This window comes from Nyctereutes procyonoides, unplaced genomic scaffold (assembly GCF_905146905.1).
Source record: "Nyctereutes procyonoides isolate TBG_1078 unplaced genomic scaffold, NYPRO_anot_genome, whole genome shotgun sequence".
Lineage (NCBI taxonomy): Eukaryota > Metazoa > Chordata > Mammalia > Carnivora > Canidae > Nyctereutes > Nyctereutes procyonoides.
The window spans coordinates 23,519,947-23,537,188 of NW_026575128.1; the positions used below are offsets into that span (position 1 = coordinate 23,519,947).

A 17,242-nucleotide genomic window follows, 5' to 3' on the forward strand; every position below is an offset into this window, starting at 1 on the left:
TTTTTTACTTTGTGTGTATCCAACAAGTTTTATTCATTTAAATGGCCATCCTTTCCTACTGTTCTGTATGCCACTTTTGTCATAAAAGTATCCGTAAATCCTTCTTTGTTTCTTGCTTCAATTCTGTTTCATTGATTGGCTAATTGCCTATATTTGTGCAACTCTCACATTGTCTTTGTCACTAACAGGTCTTAATATCCAGTAGTAATAGTAACAGCAATATATCCCTCTGTTCTTTGCTCTTTAGTCTTGACCCATTGCATTTCCACACATGTTTTAGTGTCAGCCTATCAGTTTATACACACAGAGACAAAACTAGAATTTTGAGATTACCTTGAATTTATAGATTGATATGATAAAAACAGGTACCTTAATATTGGGACTTCCAAATCATAATCATAGTATATCTCTTAATTTATTAAGGTATTTAATTTATCTAATTAGCTCTTTTGTTTATTGTATAAAAGATATATGTTTTCTTACATTTATTTTAAGAATTTTTTTAAATTTTTACTATCAATTACAATTAATATCCAATGTTATATTAGTTTCAGGTATAGAGTATAGTGATTTAAGAATTCTGTACATTTCTCAGTGCTTATCATAAGTGTACTTTTGATCCTCTTTATCTATTTTACCCAGCCCCCCATAAATAATGGATTCAATTTCATTTGATTCAAATTGCTTCTTAAATTTGTGACTTGAGGGATCCCTGGGTGGCGCAGCGGTTTGGCACCTGCCTTTGGCCCAGGGCGCGATCCTGGAGACCCGGGATCGAATCCCATATCGGGCTCCCGGTGCATGGAGCCTGCTTCTCACTCTGCCTGTGTCTCTGCCTCTCTCTCTCTCTCTGTGACTATCATAAAATAAAATAAAAAAAAATTTGTGACTTGATGGCTTTCATTATTTTTATAAACTTTTATCCATTATCCTTTCAAATATTGCTTCTAATTTTTCCCTTCTTAAACATTGAAACTTTAAGGACACATGTTAGAACTTCTTACAATATTACTTATATCTCATAGACTATATTTTTTCTCTATCTTTTTCAGTTGCAGTTTGGTTATTCTCTTTTAATGTATATTTTGGGTTTTCAATCTTCTCTTCAGTTGTATGTAAGCTTTCAGTTTCTAAGTTTATATTTTTGCATATTTTAGTTCAAAGATATTTATTACATTCTTCATTATAATTTCCAGTTCTTGGCTGATATTATACAAATATTTCATTGTCACATTTAGTTACTGTAAAGTCTCTAATAACAAGAATATCTGATTTTCTCTGTGATTTTTTTTTCTGATGTCTATTTTTTCCTTTGCACGTTGGTCATATGGCCTTCTATCTTCATAGACCATTGTGTGTTACTTTGATACTCTAGAGTTGTTAAGGTCCCATGGAGTAATTCCTATTTTGGCAGGCAGTTAGCATGAGGGAAGATCACTTTGACCCAATTAGGGATTTAGCTGACTTGAAGCTAGACTTCAGTATTTAAGAAGGCTAGTTTCTTCCCAGTTTCTCTGTATTGTTAGGATATAAATCTTCAGGCATTTCAACTGAAACCTTGAGTGTTTCACACAAACCCCTTTTCCATTGTGGATCTTGCAGCCCAGTTTTCCCTTCCCAAGAAATTGTGATAGCAGGAAATGCTGTTCATTTCCTAAGCCTCTCAGACACAAGTTTTTCTTCTATTTCTCTGCTTTTCAACCACTACTTGCTTTGGCGTATATAAAGGGGGCAAGCAGCAAGTCTATGTCAGATATCTCTACATTTTTTTCTTTGGGATCTTAATGCTTCCAGTGCTCATTACCCTTGTAGTTCTCTGATACCTTAAAGAGATGTTTCTTTTTTTTTTTTTTTTTTTTACATTGTCTAGCTTTTCTGGTTGTGTTTGACAGAGAGATTGCTGGACAAATGCTGGTAGGTCCTTGACAGAGTGACAAATGCATGTGTAATACTACCACTAGTGTCTTTACATTTTAATTTATTTTTAATATTTATTTATTTATTTATTTATTTATTTATTTATTTATTTATTATAGTCACAGAGAGAGAGAGAGAGAGAGAGAGAGAGAGAGAGAGAGGCAGAGAGGCAGAGACACAGGCAGAGGGAGAAGCAGGCTCCATGCACCGGGACCCCGACGTGGGACTTGATCCTGGGTCTCCAGGATCGTGCCCTGGGCCAAAGGCAGGCGCCAAACCGCTGCACCACCCACGGATCCCGTGTCTTTACATTTTAAAAGTGAATTCTAGTGGGGAGCAAGTGGAGGAAAATAGAATGAAAGAAGGATAGAGATAACCTCAGGGACACTGATGGCAAAAAGTAATGATATTCTGTGAACTAGGAGTTGATGAAGCATTGCTGAAAAATCTATTTTTATTTAACTTCTTTTGGCACAAGTGAAGAGTAATTTTAACTTGTTTGGTAGTTTATGGAGCTTGAAAGAAATATTCATTTTGGTTTTATTCTGTTCCTAATTTATTACCTAAAAATTCTTCATCAGAATTTAGCTTTTTATCCATTTCTATGCAGCTTCCTTTTTATTTGGGACTAAAACTATTTTGACAATATTACCATTTTTCTGTTTCTCTTGGCTTAATTTTCAGCTTCATTTGAGTCTTGAATTCTACTCAATTTTTTATAGATTTGAGGAAAGGAATACAGGCTTCATTCCTATTAATCCCCTCAACTTTTTTTCTACTCTGGATATTGTATATTACAATTTTGTTTAAGTTTTTAGTATTATGGGTTTGGAAGTAAATTCATCTTCCCATGTGTTACTATCATCAGGACATTATCCACATATTTGTCCATTATAATCTAGGACAGCACTATCCAAATAAAACTCAGTTCTACAATATGGTAGGGACTAGGCATATGTGACTATCGAACTCTTGACAAGAGTATAATCCTATGATGACGTTGATATTTTTACTTTTTAAAATTTTAACTAATTTAAAATTTAAATATCCACATAGAGCTAGTAGCTACCATATTATACAGTGCAGATAGAAGACTTATGTAATTAACTTAGGTAAATTTATCTCCAGAATCCAAATTACTGCACAAGAATGGCTAATTTTAACAATTATAATTTTTTTAAGGATTTTATTTATTCATTTAGAGAGAGAGTGTGTGAGTGGGGAGAGGGGCAGTGGGTATAGAGAATCTCAAGCAGACTCAGTGCATTGAGTGCAGAGCTGACATAGGGCTCAATCCCATGACTCTGAGATCATGATCTGAGCTGAAATCAAGAGTTAGTCACTTAACTGACTGAGCCACCCAGGTGTGCCTTTATAAAATGTATTTTTAAAGAAAAATTGTTTAAAAATATTTTAATATGGGGCATTTATCTCTTCATATTAATAAAATGGCAGTCATTAAATGAGAAATTTAACTGTTAAGTGATTTTACTATTCTTTTTTCGCAAGCCATAAAATGTCTTTTAAAAAATAAGACCTCAAAAAAAATAAGACCTCTTATGCCCTTATGTATGAGTTTATCTTTAATTTATCTTATAATTTATCTTTAAGTTATAGATTTATACTATTTTTTTCTTTCAGTAATCATTTCAGTTATAAAAATATCACTTCCCACAGAATAGTTTTGCTTACTATAAGGAATTGGGAGTCAAATAATATTTGATTAAGTATTTATTACAACACTTAACTTTTTCATTAGTCATATTCAATTCCTAAATCCTTGTATACAGTGTGTTAATGTCCATTTATGTTATACAATTGAGAGTCTGTAACTGATAAAAGTAATAACTTTGGGCAGTTTGAGGAAATTTAATAAAAAATAGATTAGTAGTTTCTAGTGTATTTAGGGAAAGGAGTTATCTATACTACTTTGACATTTTTCTAACTTACCAATGATCTCAATTTTTCATTTGCTTTTAGTAAAGAGTAAATGATTTTAATGGAAATGGAAGACATTGACATTCAGAAAAACTAGATATCACTTTTACTATGCATTGTGGAATATCATCTCTTTCTATATTGCTTATTAGTGCCAGTGTGAAGATTGCTACCATAATGATACAAATGCAATTAAAATCTAGGAAAAATAAGTAGTAGATTTGTACTGCAAAACCATAATAATAAATACTAAGTTTTAACATATATAACGTGGAAATTTGTCATTAGATTAAAAACTCAGTGCTAATTAATAGTTTATCATTATAACTAATTCGATTTATTGTAATTTACTTGGCTAGGAATAAAAGCCATTCCTCATTTTTGCACTACACCCAGCTTGCTTTATCTCTGTTTAGCCTCCTAGACTACTAATTGCATCTTTGAAAGCTAAGTGGTTGCTCTTCAGGTCTTTCACTCTTATGTTATTCATTAAAAATTTCCTAAAATATTCAGAACTTTTCTCTCTTCAAGTCACTGTTCCATTGTTCTATTTCCACCCTAACAAAACAACATGCTTCCTCTTTTACTTAGAAGAATGAGTCAAGTTAACAGAAGTTTTATCAACTCCCCACCTGTGTACTTCATCTTTCTAAGCTTCTAGAAATGTTTAAATACCTTAGAATCCCAGATATTTTTATTGGTATTGAGGTCATGAAGATGAATGGTCTTAAGGAGCTCATGGTCCACTGTAGGAAATGAACAAGAGACAAGTATAGAATGAGATGTATGTTATAGCAGGGGATGGAAATGTATATTGTTGGGGTGAGAATAGCTGAATCTCCGTGAATTTTCATGCAGTGGTAAGAAAATGGTAAGAAATCTTCTGTGGCTATATCACGTTGTTTAGGATGAGTAGGCAGGTTTTTATTTGTTTTTTACTTTGAGGACAATGACTTAACTCTTCAAACATGCATTCCTTTTTTGACAGACAGACCATGGAGACCTTGAGACATTGAGAATGAAAGAAAACAATCATTCTATCAATGAACCACCAATAGTGTCAACCCAATTCCATTTGTCTATTTCATCCTTTCTATTCTGTGGCATGGTGCTCCATGCCAAATAGTCTTCATCTCTTAGTAACTTTATATTCCTTTTGATAAGAGTCTTTTTGAACTGGAAGGCCACATTTATTTACATTTAAATAACCTGTTTTTCCTGTGTTCCTTGGGATAGGGTAAATATGTGCTTGAAAGCAGAGTAATCTTTACCAAAGAAATGCACCAAAATGAACAAAAAACATCATATTTATGAGCTTATTTGTTGCCTTAGCAACTCAAGAGTATATTTTTGTGTATAGACTTTAGTAGAATATAGCAATCAAATGTGGAACTAAAATTAGCAGAGGTGATGTCAAAAAGGAAAAAGTTTTTTTTATCTTTGATCATTATTAGATCAATATGACAGTTGTATTACAAAGATCATCTCAGTTGCTCTTCGCAAAACTGAGAAACTCTAGCTGTGAATTCTTTTGAAGCACTTTTCTTCAATGCTGTGATGTGCACTTGGTTACATTTGGGTCAACACAAATAATCCTTCTCACCATTCTGTAGCATGATATTGTGATAATATAGCTATTGTCCTTTGACAGAATTAATGTGGTTAGATTCTAGAATGTTTAGAGGGTGAGGATGAAATTATATTTGTTTTCAAGGAATAATTTCAATTTATTCTCCCTCTCATATTCAGATTCAAAACATTATTTGTGGCTGGAGAACGATGTGATGTGGAGACCCTGGAATGGTCCAAAAAGGCCTTCAGAGTACCTGTCCTAGACCACTGGTGGCAAACTGGTGAGCATTCTCCAAGCATGTACATAAATATTGTGGAAGTGTTCAGCAACACCGCAAGGACTAGAGAAAATTCTGAACTATGACCATCAGGCACAAACTCAGGACTTAGGTAGTTTGGTTTCAGTAGAAATAAGCAATTCTTTGGTTATCCTTTTGTTGAAAATGTCTCTGTACATAACATTGATGACACCATTCTCCTAGTCCCTGGGTATAAAGTACTGAAGACCTTTGTTCCTTCTCCTCCTCTTTGCTTTGCCTCTACCCAGTAAGTCACTAAATCTCAGATTTTGTTTTGAAGTGTCTGTTGAATTCACACCACCCCGGTATTCTCATTGTCTTTGAGCTGTAGCAGCTGTATTATTATGTGCCCTGCTTTAAATTCTCCTTATCGGTCACCTCTGTTCTCTCCACTCTCCTGTACACCCTGCACACTGTTCCCAGAGTACTTTCTTTTAAAGCACCATTTCTCTCCTAAGATTTTGTGTGGTTTTATGACTCCCTTGTTGTCTTCCATCAAATCAAATCTCTTCTGCCTAGCATTGAAGACAGAGAAGTGTATCTTCTTTCCAAAACATTTATCATTATATATATATATATATATATATATATATATATGATTTATTTATTTAATTATTTTGTTTATTCTCTATTTTCTTCCCACTAAGTGATCCTTGGGAAACAAATTGTCCTGTTAGGTGGATATAACATAAAATCTGTTACAAAATTTTTTAAAAAATGCCTCTGTGCTACTTGTTTTGGGGCATAATTGTGTATATATGTGAAAGGAAGTAGATTATCTAGATTATCTGTTTTCCCCATCACTAAGTGTAGAGATTTTGTTGGGTTTTCCATTTGACCTACTAAAAGTGACTGTGAGCTATGAGAACCTTGTGGCCTTCCTATGTACATATTTTAGTTCAATTCCACTTGGTTCAAAAAATTCGATCAACCTTTTTAATGTTTTCAGAATTGTCATCTTCTAAGTAACTGGGGTGGAGTATCAAATTTGAATAAAAAACATTAATAAAGTTTCTTCTCAAAAAGTCAGCTTGATTTTAAAAATAATTAGAGTGTAAAAGATCAAGTGAGTGACTAAAACTGAAGTTCAGTGTTTAGTATTTTAGAATTTTTTGATGCTAATAAATTATGCTTTTACATCATCTTCTTGCATATTGCTCCTTGGAGAAACATGGTTTCCATATCCACTATAACACAAAATGTAAAATGAATGAGTGATAGAGTGAAATACAGGTTCCTCTGAATACAATGCAAATCAGAAAGAGTTTCTAGCCTCTCTAGTTTATTTGCCAGGGGAGACATTTCTTATCTAAATTCAGATCTGTAACTATTTAGGAAATAAAAAAGAGAAGACCGAATTCAGAGAAAGAGCAGTGCCATATGTAAAAACACTTAAAAACAAGTGAAGAATCATTGCCTCTGCAAAGAAAAATATTTATAGATTTGGGGCATACCCTATTCACCAGAAAAGTCCTAACAGTTATTCTCTTAGGCAGGAAGAGAAAGCTATCTTGTCGCTTTTTTTTTTTTTTTTTTTTTATTATCTTGTCACTTTTAAGATGGTTTTCCTTTCCTGGTCAAAGCGAGGGGTTGTTTCCAACACAGTGACCTTGCACAAGTGCTTGCAGAGGGGTTTTGTTTTCCCTCCATTAAAGATGACTAGGCCACAGCTTACTGAAGGAAACCAGCACATTAATAAATGATACTATGATTCTCCCCCTTTTTCTTAATATTATTGTACGTAATGCCTGTGCCGACGGATGTAGTTAGTGCGTCCAGGCTTACAGAAAAGCTTACTGACGCCTGAGAAGCAAGCGTATGAGGTCCCTGGTGGGTATGGAGTTTCATGTGAATTTGCAGTTTTTCTTTAATGTTTCGTTCAGGGAAAATTAATAACCACATCATGTCAGGGTGCTGTGCTGTCAGTTTAATCAGGTTTGAATAGCTGCTCAATACTGTGGAAAACACTGTGGATTTCTACTAATAACGACTGACTCTTTCCACCCCCTCCCATCTGACTTTACAGAATTTGATATTGTGTCCAATTAAAGTACACAAATACCTACATGTGGAGAGGTAGGTAGTAGCCCGCTAGGTAGGTAGTTTTATACTTTATAAAAGAAATCCATCCTAGGTGATGCAGATTTGTCAGCTACTAACAAAATCTAGTTCGAATTTTTATTCAGTTGTCTAGAAGAAATCAATTCATTATTTTCAAAGTTGTAGGTTGTGATAAGTACTGCAAAGCGATACCAAAGTATAATATTTTCAGCCAAACACCTTTCTTGAGGGGATATCACATTAATGTTAAATCACCAGGGGGCGGGGAAGGCAAGTACTTTGTGGGTTATTATTGACTCTAGGAAAAAGAAAGGAAAATTCGATATTACTGGTACAGTCATGAACTTCCTAATGTTTTATTTATTTTTTTTAATTTATTTATGATAGTCACACACACACAGAGAGAGAGAGAGAGAGAGAGAGAGAGAGAGGCAGAGACACAGGCAGAGGGAGAAGCAGGCTCCATGCACCGGGAGCCCGACGCGGGATTCGATCCCGGGTCTCCAGGATCGCGCCCTGGGCCAAAGGCAGGCGCCAAACCGCTGTGCCACCCAGGGATCCCCCTAATGTTTTATATATCAAACAGATGAGGGTACATTTCCACATGAGGTATGCCAACCAAAACCTCATAACATTTGAAGGAATGTTAAGCTTTGGCCAAAGGAATACTCTTCATTTCAACAGGTTTTCTACAAGATCTTTTTTCTTTTTACTGACTTCGAAATTGATTTTTTAACATAATCATACACTTTTATGAGCCTTCCATACAATGTATAATTTATGAGTTCACTCTCTGATTACATTAATATATGTGCACAAATGAGCTGTTTCAAAATGGTGATGTATGATTTGGAATTAATTAGGGATATGTTAAGTAACTAAAATGTATGAATAAAAATTGATTAATTCCTGTGACCTGAGTTATAAGTAGGCACTCTGCAGTCAATCCAGTTCATTACCATGTTGTTTTTGTTACATAAGTGAAATTTGTATTAGTGACAACAGATTTCTAGTGACTGACATCCTCTTTTGGCCTCTTAATATCAAAACTCTTTAATATCTGATTTATATACTATCTAAGATTCTAAATTGAGAACTAATCTGTGGAAAATTTGAGAACTGATCAACTCCTTGTGGGAGCATTTCCATAAAGACTACCGTTCAGCATGACTGGAATATTAAGTGCTTGTTTTGGATTGTCATAATGCAAACATTATGTGCTTTCAGAAAGAAAATTCGTCTTGCTAAATTTAGATAGGAGGGGCTGTATCCACTTAGTTCATCAATCTGGATAAAAGATAAATTGTCACTTATCCAGATGTTTTATCTTCCCAGCAACTTCTCCATAAAATGACTGAAAACATCTGGATTATTGACTGAAGTTTTCATTTCCTTTTGTACTTAGTGAAATAATTTTAAAAGGGGAAATTAAGAGAATAGATAATTGTCCCATTAAGATATGATAATTCATGTACAAAAAGAAAATAATAAACAGCCAGAACTTCATTATCATCAGGTGTACAATCACCAGATAAAACCCTGTACTGTTATTAATCATTTTTAGCTTTTCCAGAAATCAGACACAAAACAATTTTAGGAAGAAAGAACTGTCTGTGCAGTGCATGGAGTCCTTCGCTGTAAGGTTTTTTGGGGTTTTTTTTTTTTTTTTTGGTCTTTTCTGGTTGAAGAGAACTATAAAGGAATTGTTTTCCTTATGAATGAATGACCAAGTTAAAAAGTTAAAAAAAAAAAAAAGCTTCCTTAAATTTCAGAGACTAACTTTTAAAACCCAAAACATAGTAGACCTTATTCTTTTCTGAGCTTTTCTACATTTCCTTTCCTCTCCACTCCTTACTGTTTACTGTTAAGCTATGATACTGGTTTAGAAATGATTGTAACCAAGCAGCTTGGCATCCCACTTTTTAGTGTTATTTAGGTAGAAACACTAGTTCTTCAAATGCCATGAGTCAGTTAATTAAAGACACCGACTGTGAGATTAGAATCCTCCAGTTCGATGAAGGCTTTTATGAAGAACAACTTGATAAAGGGTTGAGATGAAAGGAATCCATGATTCTTCCCACCTGCCACTAGAATATTGTCTTTGTGGTTCCCCTCAGAAGATACAGAGTTGACGTTGAAAGTGTTCCCAGTACCTTCTGCCCAAGTAGAGATGAAGTAACAGAAATGACAGAAGAGCTGCCGACTTAAGCAGCAACGGGGTGATTTTGTTCGCCTATTTGTTTTGTTCCTATCACTTAAATAGGGGAGTAAGATCCCTCATAGAATTTCAAAAACCCTAAGGAGGGATTTCAATGAGAAAACAGTGGTCACCTAATGGATTGAGACATTGGTGACAATAAGTTATTGATCTTATTTTATCTGCCTTGAGCCATCTTTGCTGAGTTCTTATGTCTTAGAGTAATCACACTATTTCTGTCTCTATTTGATTGAACTGCTGCAGTTTTAATTGCAGTTGCCAGTTCTGAAGTCCCTATATTCTATAGATAGCCTAAATCCTCCTTCTCTGGGAAGGAATCTGATAATTCTAGATTTGATTAAAGTGGCTCCAGATCCTCCAGCAAACTTCATTCATGACAGTTCAAAATCATTGATCTTAAAAGTACACACACCCTAATACCATCTTATTAAAATGTGTCAAGGCTACTTGACATGATAATCCTTGTTTTTGGACAATTTGGTAGGATGTACTTCCTAAGAACAGACAACTTGTACAATAGTTTTAACCACAAAAATTGGTTAGGCTAACGCAATTGAGTCTGTATCCTCAGGTTTATCCAGACGAGATCCTCTAGCCCAGGATTTTTTAAAGACGGCAATATATTTTCTTTACAAAAACAAAATTGAAAAATTAATTACAGTTTAATAGCAATTATCCTGAGCAGGGATCTCTGTGGGAATGGTAGAGGTTCAAATGGGGTAGCTTCTCATTCCTCCTGCGTAGACTGATTGTGAGACACTTAGCCAACATTTGAGGATTTGATAGGGTATCAAAGTTTAAGCCACTTGTTTTTCTGGATCATCCTCTTCCTTTTCTACCCTTGCTTTCTCAGACATTCCACTTTTGTGCATAAGTTGCTACACCTTTTGCCGAGAGCTTCCAATCTGTCAGTCTAGAGTCTGAAATTTAGCCTATAAGAGGGAATTTTCTTCCTCTTTTGCAATTCAACATTGGGAACTTTATGATTCTTGTTATTTCTCCCTTTAGAAAAACATTTTACAACTATGTGCGAAACGTGTGACTTTCTTCTCATTTAAATGTATGTTGCCCCATGCAAAATCCTGTATATTTTGCTACAAAATGCTTTTCTAGGACTAAAGCTTAGGGGGCTCTCTACAGGTGACCTGACAGTGGGGAAAGCATCTTGTTGGCAACTTACCTTGAAGATTCTATCTTTAATTATTTATAAGCTACTCTCTGTAGCGTGGGTGCCAAGATTTACTAGCAGACACTCCCCTGGCTGCATATCTCAGAGTGAAATATGCCTGTGCACAACCAAACGCTGCCTTCCCATGTTTGCTTTCTAACTCTTTGTCATTCCTTGCTTTGGGGTTTTACTTAATGTCTGAGTCCATCAAATTTTGGGGGCTATGGTGGTATGGCTTCATTGAAGTACAGGCCTGTATTTTCAAAGACAACAGATTGCACTAATCCCTCGAAATGCACACTGTGGAATCCAAAGTGCCAGGCCAAAGTGGCCTGCAGTGGCAGTGCCCTCACCCTGTGACCTGGGCTATGTGACCCTATGCTACTTTCAAACAATAGAATGAGGAGTCTTGAGTGATGCAAGTGAATCACTACTGTCTGCTGCCATTTTGGTTCTTTTCAATGTAACGGTCAAAAATAAGCTCATCTCTCTTTTTTCATTCATGGGGAGGAGAGTTTATGTAGTTTATCATGAGAAGTTGTGATTGGGGAAAAAACAGTTTTATGGACGCAGTGGCATCTCAGCGACGTTGGGCTAGCGATGCCGACAGTATCCATCTGCCGAGAGGGAAAAAAGTCCTGATGTCATCTTTGTTGCCTGGCAACAGCATTTTTTTTCTCATTTAGAGCAATCTTCATTAGTTTAAGGTGGGTAATTTTTACTGATCATTTGAGAAGCAGGGGCTTAGAGGTAAGCTACGTGAATTTGATTTGTGGAAGGAATAATCTTGTGTCAAATATAAGGCAGTCTTGATGAGGCTTTCCTCTTGAAAGTGAATAACTGTTTACAAATTGTTAATCCACCTGAAAATAAATCTTCCAAGTCAAATAGGAGCCATCGAATCAGACATTGTCCTCTTTATAGCATGACAATGTAGAAAGGACATATGGTTGTTTTTTTTTTTCAAATATGATTACATGAAGTAGTTTGGATATGTGTAACTGCTTTTTAGAATATTTATTTGTTCCCATTATTGTATTAGTGATAATGTTTTCACAGGAGACTAAACACTGGGAAATTGATTAATAATATGAAGTTGGTTTGGTCTTTGAAATGTCATCTATTCTAATCCTCCTACCTTTGGCAAGAATCACATTTAATCCACTCTTGAAAGGTGAAAATATGTTATGTTTTTGTAGATCTTTATAAGAAAAAAGGTGTTCCCAAACCGTTCCTTGACAAACGTTACTGTCTGGAAATTTCACTTTCCTGCTGTTGCATGTAAACCCTACACTGTGTGGATCCATCGAGCCCCCAAATAGTTCCCAATTCCTCTTTTGCTGTCAGTTCTAATTTCGAAAACCACAGGTGACCATTGTCCTTAGAAAAAAAGCAATGTAGGTCCTGGAAAGTGTTGCTGAATCGTAACAGATTTGCCTTTAAATCCTGGTCCCCCCACTTACCCTGTAGCCATGGGCAAGTCCTTGATCTTCTGCTTGCACTTTATCTCATGGGTTTGTAGAAAGCTTGAAATGAAGTGAAATATGAACAAACAGTGCAGCAGAGTTCCTGGCCTGTAGTAACACTCAATAAATATGTTCCCTTTCCCTCTACTTTCTATGGATCTCCCTTCAAAAAGTAAAGATCATCTTTAGCCTCCTGGCCTGTAGATAGATAATCCAGATTCAAGAAAAGTTGGAACTTAAGAGCTCAATTTATACCTGAGAAAAAGGAATCATAGAGAGTTTAGTTTCCCAGAGGCAACCAGCTTAGTCAAGATAAGAATGGGAATGCTCACGTGTTGTCCAGAGTCCTCCCTTCCTATGTCTTATCTTATGACATTAATTCAACATGTCTTACCTAACTCATTAATTCAACATTTCTTACCTAACTCAACTGCAGGTTACTTATGAGTTTCCCCACAGTTAGAGGCAGTAAGGGGCTGGTAAGGGAGAAGGGTAAGACCACAGTTCAAATTAATGCTCTGCTTCCAGTACAGAAAGTTAGGCTGCTTTGAATTAAGTATTTTAAATGGTAATCGTACCATCTCATGAACACAAAGATTAAATTGATTTTCTTTCACCAGTGTACATCTCACTGTTCTGCTTTCTTTCTGCTACCACCATTCAAGTTATTTATAGCACACTGTATAGATTCGGAAGTGGGGAGAATGGTTTCTTTACAAATTGCTTCATGACGCTGTGATTAATATGACTCAGCGGTACCAGGCTGCTGAATTGATTGATTTCGAGGACTTGAGCTCTCTGCACGGGCCACCAACTTCTAAATCCATATTGCTTAATGTTGTGTTTCTGGAACCACAGTGTGTACAAAATAGCAGATTTTTCAGATGCGGCAGGAGCTCTTATTGACAGAGTTGGGCTCTGTGAACCTGCCCTGTTTTCTTCCTCTCTCACGCTCACTCACATCTACTCTTCTTTCCACGCTGCCTTTCATTTCTGAGCCAAAACCCTGGGGTGGTCCTGGGCCTCTCCCTCTTGCTCTGTGTCCATAGCCAAACAATCACTAAGACTCTCTGACTCTAACTCAGATATGGTCACATCTCCCCTCATCAGATCACCAACATCTGACTGACTTCTTGCTCTGGATTGGGATCCAGTTTGAAACTCCAGTTTGCAACTGAAGAGATTTTTCTACAATGCAATTCTGAGCAAATCACTTCTGCAAAAAAACCCGTGTCTCTGATTGTTCCCGGAATGATAAGCATATTTCTTACCATGGCACAGAAGACACTTCATGATCTGCCTCTGCTTATCTCCCTCCCTTTGTCTCTTGTTCTCTCTTAGCCTCCTGGTTCCCCTGAGCTTTGCTGTGCTGAATAACTTGCAGTTAGTCCCTTGATGGTATAACTTCTCAACCTTTGAACATGCTGCTATTTCTGTTTGGCATGTCTTTCCACCCTTAACACTGTCTTCCCATTAAAAGAAATGCCTTTCAGAGAATTCCATAAATATGTATTGGAGGACTGACCTTTGAATATCATTCTTGGGATAAGAAAGTGTTGGGACGGAATTATAATGGTAACATACAGCTTTTTCTCTTCCGAGTCCTCCATTCTCCCTCTCCCTGATTCATTTTAGGATTGCATTATTCTGTGATTTGCTATTTATTTTTTAAGAACCCTGACCTTAATAATGGGAACTGGAGCCTAAACCCATGTAAGAAGTATGTATTTACTAGTCAGCAAACATTTCCTGAGCATAAAATGTCAGAGACTAGACTGTGTTTGGGCTTGCTGATTCAAATGATTCTCAAGCAGGAAGAAACTGATTTCAAATACTGGCTAGGAGAGAGTTTTCAGATAATTATATGCACAATGTTTTGGAAGATTGCACTAGTTCTTTTTTGAAAGATTTTATAGTATTTTTGGTGGTGAATGTTCCGAGTGTCTATTGCTATGCAAAAAAACAAGAAAGAGAAAGAAAGAAAGAAAGAAAGAAAGAAGAAGAGAAAGAAAGAAAGAAAGAAAGAAAGAAAGAAAGAAAGAAAGAAAAGAAAAAAGAAATTATTCCAAAACCTAGCAGCTTAAAACAGCAACCATATACGTGGTTTCGTGGGTGTGTGTTATGGGCAGTGGATCGGCAAGGCTTTTATGCTCCATCTACTGGTTTATTTGTTTCCAAGTACTGTTGATTGAGGCAACTCGGACAGGATTTAGTGGTGAATGAGCTGGTCTGGTGGGTGCAAGGTGGCTTCACTCCCATGCCTGGGGATGGCTCAGAGACTGGAGTTGGTCAGGACTGTTGATAGGAATGCCTGCAAATGGCATTTTTAGTGTGGAGGATTCAGAATAATGGGCCATCTTACATGGTGGCTCAGAGGTTCCAGAGATCGTGATTTACAACTTTCCAAACATGTGCCTGGAAACTAAGAATCACTTGCACTCTTTTTGCTTAGTCAGAGCCATCAAAAAGTGGCCCAGATTCAAATAGACAGGACATAGTTCCCACCTCTCAATAGAATGAGGCTCAAACCAATTGCAGCCACCCTTTATCTCCATAGTGGGTAAATCGCAAAGTTGTGGTTGTAGCCTTCTGAATTCAGCATAATTTCCCCTTTGCTTGCCATTCATAAATAATTTCTGTCAATATTTTCATGTGCATCTTGCCGAGATACGTATTTTTGTTCAACACATTATTTACAAAAAGAGAATCATTCATGCATTCTGTTTTACAGATTTTCTAAATAATATTTTGTAAGAATTATTTCCTATCAGGCATTTTTCTGTGATGTCTGAATAGCTTTACATTAATTCTTGATATGGAATAATCTCTATTTTTGGACAGTCTTCCAAACATTAATGTAAACAATCTTCTATACATTAATATAAATATCCTTGATGCTTACTTAATATTTGTGAATGCGTACAAATTTCTCCTTTATATATCCCTTAAGGTGGAACAACTGGATTAAAGAGTATGTGCATTTTTAAGGGCTTTTTATAATTGCCAAATTGCCTTTCAGAAATATGTTGATCTATACACATACTAACACTTATGTAACAAAAAATCTTCACATTAAGATTATGTTTGGTTTATATGGGCCAAGTGTCTCCCTTGCACCACCTGACCAGGCCCTGGTCTTTCTGCTAGCCTAGTGACTTCTCCTGTGAATTGGTTCCTGATGTTTAGGAAGCCACAGAAATCTGTATATTAAACAATTATCCTAATACAGCCTCTGCCAGCCCATGCATTTTCTCACACACATCTCTCTCAAAACCCCAACTAAAATAAACCTGGTCACAGCATCTGAATGCTGTGTACATATTTACGTAAATTTTATTTGCATTGTTGTGATTCATTAAATTCTTGTTCAAAACCCCTCATCAGCTTGCAGGATCACACGCTGAAGGCTTACGGTCTTAGGAGGTCTTCAAGATAGTTTTAAATGGTCTGTCTCCTCACTGCAGATGATAATCTGAGCTTATTTCCTGTTACTACTTTCCTCGTTTATTCTTCAGTAACACCAGCTGCCTAACTATTCCTGAAACACTCTAAGAATAAGCTTGCCTCAGGACCTTTGCACCTGTGGTTCCTTTCTCCTGGATACCTTGTCCTTAGATGTCATGTGACACAGGTCCTCGCTTGTTTTAGGTCTTTGCCTAAATGTCCACTTCTCAGGGAGGTCTCTCCTGGCCACCAACCCAGAATTGCAGTTCCTTCCCATCACGTCTCATACCCTGTTTATGCTTTTTAAAAATGTCCTTAGTGCTTATCACTCTTTAACATGTCATAGGTTTTATTTATGTTTTTTGTTGTTGGTCTCTCCAACCAGGATGTGAGCTCCTTGACGATAGGAACTGTGGTCACTTTAGTTTCTTGTTTTCTCTCTAGTTCTACTAAGAGCACCTAACACGTTATAGGTCTTCAAGAAATATTTGCTAGTAGGAGATAGGTCCCACCGTTATGTCCATTTGCAATTAGTAGAGACCAGGCTCATCTCTGATGCAAGGATTTTTTTTTTTTCCTCTGGGACACAGTCTGAGAGATTTCTCTTCAGCTCTCTCTGACCTACCTAAGAACCTCACAAATGGTGCACTTATCTGTTCAATTCTTCTCCTCGTCGGTAAGAACTATGCAAACCGGGGCAGACGGTTTAAATTTTCTAGGTTAGTCCTCAGTATTTTTCATTTGTAAAAAGAATTCCCTTTTCCCCCTGTCTCTTTATGGAGTTTGATTTAATGCAATAACATAAACAAAAAGCACTTAACATAGTACACAGCACCATTCATATTTGAAAAAAATATGTTTATAATATAGATAAATATATTAGTTCTCATTCCTTTTCTTCCTTTAGAGTTTGATTTTGGGAAAATTCCTGTAGGTAACAGCTCACTAATGCCATAAGGCAGAGAGGCAGTAAAGTGAAGTGTCTGCATTAGCTGTTAACACGGTATGAATATAAATGTACCAAAATAACATATTCTTCACCACCTTGGGTTCCCTGCCACCTTCTTCCTGGGTGTCTCTTTCTCAGATTGGGTGTCTCTGGAAAGATTTCTCCCAATGTGGCATCCAGTTCTGCTCTCCAAGGAGAAAGTTCTGGTTT

The 17,242-nt window shown here is 36.2% G+C and overlaps 1 protein-coding gene across 1 annotated transcript in view; it reads left to right on the forward strand.

The window, feature by feature from the left end:
• ACSS3 (acyl-CoA synthetase short chain family member 3) overlaps positions 1–17,242 on the forward strand; it is a 142,061-nt gene that overhangs the window by 90,730 nt on the left and 34,089 nt on the right. The window contains exon 9 of the mRNA XM_055341559.1: positions 5,605–5,708. Within this exon, the coding sequence (XP_055197534.1) occupies positions 5,605–5,708 (104 nt within the window). The remainder of the gene's footprint in view (positions 1–5,604; positions 5,709–17,242) is intronic.